Source organism: Nothobranchius furzeri, chromosome 17, assembly GCF_043380555.1.
Source record: "Nothobranchius furzeri strain GRZ-AD chromosome 17, NfurGRZ-RIMD1, whole genome shotgun sequence".
Lineage (NCBI taxonomy): Eukaryota > Metazoa > Chordata > Actinopteri > Cyprinodontiformes > Nothobranchiidae > Nothobranchius > Nothobranchius furzeri.
The window spans coordinates 36,523,180-36,526,633 of record NC_091757.1 but is presented as its reverse complement, the minus strand read 5'-3'; the positions used below and the strand labels follow the sequence as shown (position 1 = coordinate 36,526,633).

At 39.3% G+C, this 3,454-nt stretch overlaps 1 protein-coding gene across 1 annotated transcript in view; it reads right to left on the bottom strand.

Moving 5' to 3' along the window:
• The window catches only part of LOC107393661 (TBC1 domain family member 10A), a 14,504-nt gene extending 11,927 nt beyond the window's left edge, over positions 1-2,577 (bottom strand). Inside the window, exons 1-2 of the mRNA XM_015972195.3 lie at positions 2,170-2,577; positions 998-1,097 (exon numbers count right to left, since the gene is read on the bottom strand). Of these exons, the coding sequence (XP_015827681.3) occupies positions 998-1,097; positions 2,170-2,351 (282 nt within the window). The 5' untranslated portion in view covers positions 2,352-2,577. The remainder of the gene's footprint in view (positions 1-997; positions 1,098-2,169) is intronic.
• Between the last annotated feature and the right edge of the window lie 877 nt (positions 2,578-3,454).

The window sequence follows — 3,454 nt, the reverse complement described above, 5'->3', positions numbered from 1 at the left end:
ACTGCAAAAACTAAAAAGACCAGCAGAAAATAATGATCAAACTGAGTTTATGTGGCCACAACTTCATAAATAAATAAGTAAACAAACAAACATCATTTTGTGTTACTAGCAGTTCAGACTGATTGCAAACATGTCATGCAGATATGTTTGGTTTCGCTCCACCTCATGAATGTTATAGGATGTGTCTTTTTACAAAAGTCAAGAATTTTACCCTGCAGGAGTCACGGTTAAGGTTCAGTTACATAAACACCAAAGTAGACTGAAAGAAAACCATTTAGGACAAGGAGTCCTAAATGATACAGCCCTATCGCACAAAATATACACACAGGGACAGATCTGTAATTGGTTTTGACTCCAGAAGATGAAAATGGGCACTTTCATAAGCCAAACTAGTACTAAACCTTCAGCATATCTCATGTTATAACCTTTCAGTAAAACAACTCCAATATGTTACAATCATAAACCAGTTCATGCAGCAGATTAGCTGCATTAATATCATTTCCTGATATTAAATGTCCACACTTGTCTCAAATGAAGTTACTTCTGTTAATAATGAGAAATGTTGTAATCAAGTAAACATCCAGAAACCCTGACCTTTTGCATTTTCTTCTATTTAATGCTAGGCTGTCTTTTACATAGGTGAACCTTTCTACTTGCAACACCTTTATTGCGCAGTTGTCTCAGAAAAGTCAGTCCTGCCCCACCCTGAATCTGAAACTGCTCATTTGTCACATGGTACGTGGGTGATAAACAGGGTTTGTCCTGGCTTGCTGCTGAATCATGGAAATGAGGTAAATTACAGCTGTGAGCGAAATCGCACAGAACGTTTCACAGAGAAACTTGCTGAACAAGTGGATCTACAAACAGTGTTCAGAGAGTCTCTTCTCCTTGCACAATCATGTCTTTGAAGAAATGTTTTGACATATCAACAAACAAACTACGTTAGACATGGAAGCACTCTCTCTAGAAGTTTGCATTGGTCACATTTGGTGCTTACCTTATTAAATCTCTTGATCATCCACTTGTCCCAATGGCTCAGCATGTCCAGCCACTTCACCTCTCTCTGCCTGAGCACCTCTGGAGGTACATCCAGAGCTCTAGTCACAGTGGAAAAATGCACATAAAATATAAGTCAGTGTATTGTAAGTTAAGGCACTTTTTTGCTAATTAAAACTGAGCAACAAATACTTGGATGTGCGTGTTTTGACATGTTTCTCTATGGCAATGCTCTTTTGTGCAATAAGACAAAAATGCTTCTAGAAATCTCAAATTAATAATTATAATTACAATTGCATGCAAAGAATCAGTAAAAGTATTTTCATGCAAAGAAAAAAATCACATTTTTCTTCAAAAAGAACAAGAGGAAGCAGGCAAGTAAAACCTATGATATACTTGATGTCTGATACTCTACTGAGGTATGTAATTATCTCATCGGTACAAGCCTGTAATTGCAGTTTAAATGTCATCAAAGAGAAGCCTTTGTTTGTATTTCTGTCTGCTAAAACTGCAGGCTAGATGTGGTTCATGAATGCAGAATATTATAGTCCTGCTTTAGACTTTGAACATCAAACAATCACACATTACTTTGATTGCTGGGCAAATGCATGTTAAACCCTGGGCAACCCTGGGTATCTAAAAACTGAGCCAAAAGGGGCCCAGTAGTACAGAGCTGTGGCCTAAAGTCTGCCAAAACTTCAACTAGTGACTGGCACGACTTTCACTCATGTCTTCCTCTATTTTTTAGGACTGTCATGTGGGACTCAGGCCTGCAGGAAAAAGGGGGAGAAAAAAGTGCTATATAAGGGAAACTGCTATAGCCTGACTGAAAAGGCTCTAGATTCATTTTAAAAGTCAGTAATGTTGAGTTTCACGAATGCATTTATCTGCACTTCTTTTGTCTTCGAACTCATCAAGCCATGATGGGAGGATGTGTGACTTTAAAATGAAAACAGACGCGGTGCCACGCAGCTGGCTGGAAAACTAGTGCAGAGGAGTTCACTAAACATCACCATCCTGAATCGTGACAGGCCATATTTTAATAGATTCATTGATACATCATTACCCTGCTGTCTAACTTCACTTAGATGGATTATTACCTGTTCTAGAAAGCAGTCTGCAAAACAGCATTCACAAAGAATGAATCACAGTCAGAACACAAACAAAACTTACGACTCCTCCGTGTACCGCTGTACCCCTCCAATAAAACCATATTTATCGGTCTGCCTGTCGCTGGTGAAGCCGTTAATCTCCGAATCGGATCCAAAAGAGCTTTCATCGTCGATGTTACTGCTGCCGATGGTCCTGATGCTTCTTGTGTCCGATAATTGGCGTCCGTTTTCTATTTTGGCCATGACGGTAGCAGGAGAGCTATCTGGCTAGCCAGGATAGCTAACGTCAGCAGACCAGGTAGTCAGTCAAGCTGCATCGACGCCATTTATTTCCAGGTGTGAATCAAAAAATGTACCCCAAGTATCTGTTCTGCCCGCAAATATTTTAACGCCTCTCTTTTCTGGCCACATCAAAAACAGGTTAGCTTTCGCGGGCAACTTGAACGAAAGAGATCATTTGCTAGCTAATGGTGGGTTGCTAACGATAAGTTAGCCTAAACTCTTCGTACCAACAACACCGTCCAAAACTATTATTAAAGTTGCCCTACCACAGCACGTTGCTGATGCAGCAAGTTAGCTAACTTAAAACGAAGTAAGCTAATAGTGGTTTAGAGCGCTGACTTGTCATCCCCACCGTGCGCGTCTTTTGGAATTCTAGGGTGACCAAGGAAGGTCCCGCCGTTCTGGCCTCTGATTGGCTAGATGGGCTCTACTACGATTGGCTATTTTATTTAGCAGCAAACCGTCTTCCCTTGCTAAGTGCAGACCTCGTGCAGACTCTTGCCACCAACAGAACAGCTGTTTTAGGGATTTTTTTAAAATTATTATTTAGAAAATAAGAACTTAGCACCATGCTGTCCTGTTTTGCAAAAGTTTTTTGTTTCATTGATTTAAAGCTGAAAAACGTAATAAGTTATAAATCTTGTTGCATTTATCACACTGTGGGACTTACTTTATGTCTATGGCTCTAAAGCATGTAGGTTATCTTATTACAGCAGAGTGCATAGGATAAACGTGTGTGCCTTATCTGGGTATGAAATATAATAAAACTGCACTATTTTACTCAGCTGTGAGCAGCAGGTCTGTTTCTCTTCTAGAATAATGAAAACTGCTGAAAAATAGGTCAAAATCATAATCAGCTTTGAATTAATTTCAATTAAAGATACAGATTTAAACACATGAAATATGTGTCCTCACTTTCATCCTGCTTGCTTAACAGCCTCAGCCTATGACAGTACTTCCAAATTGTTATCAAAAGGCATGATCATGAAAATACACCACACTGATTACATCACAGATTTGATTGAACAAGTACTGAACACGTGTGTGTGTGAATAAGTATATTG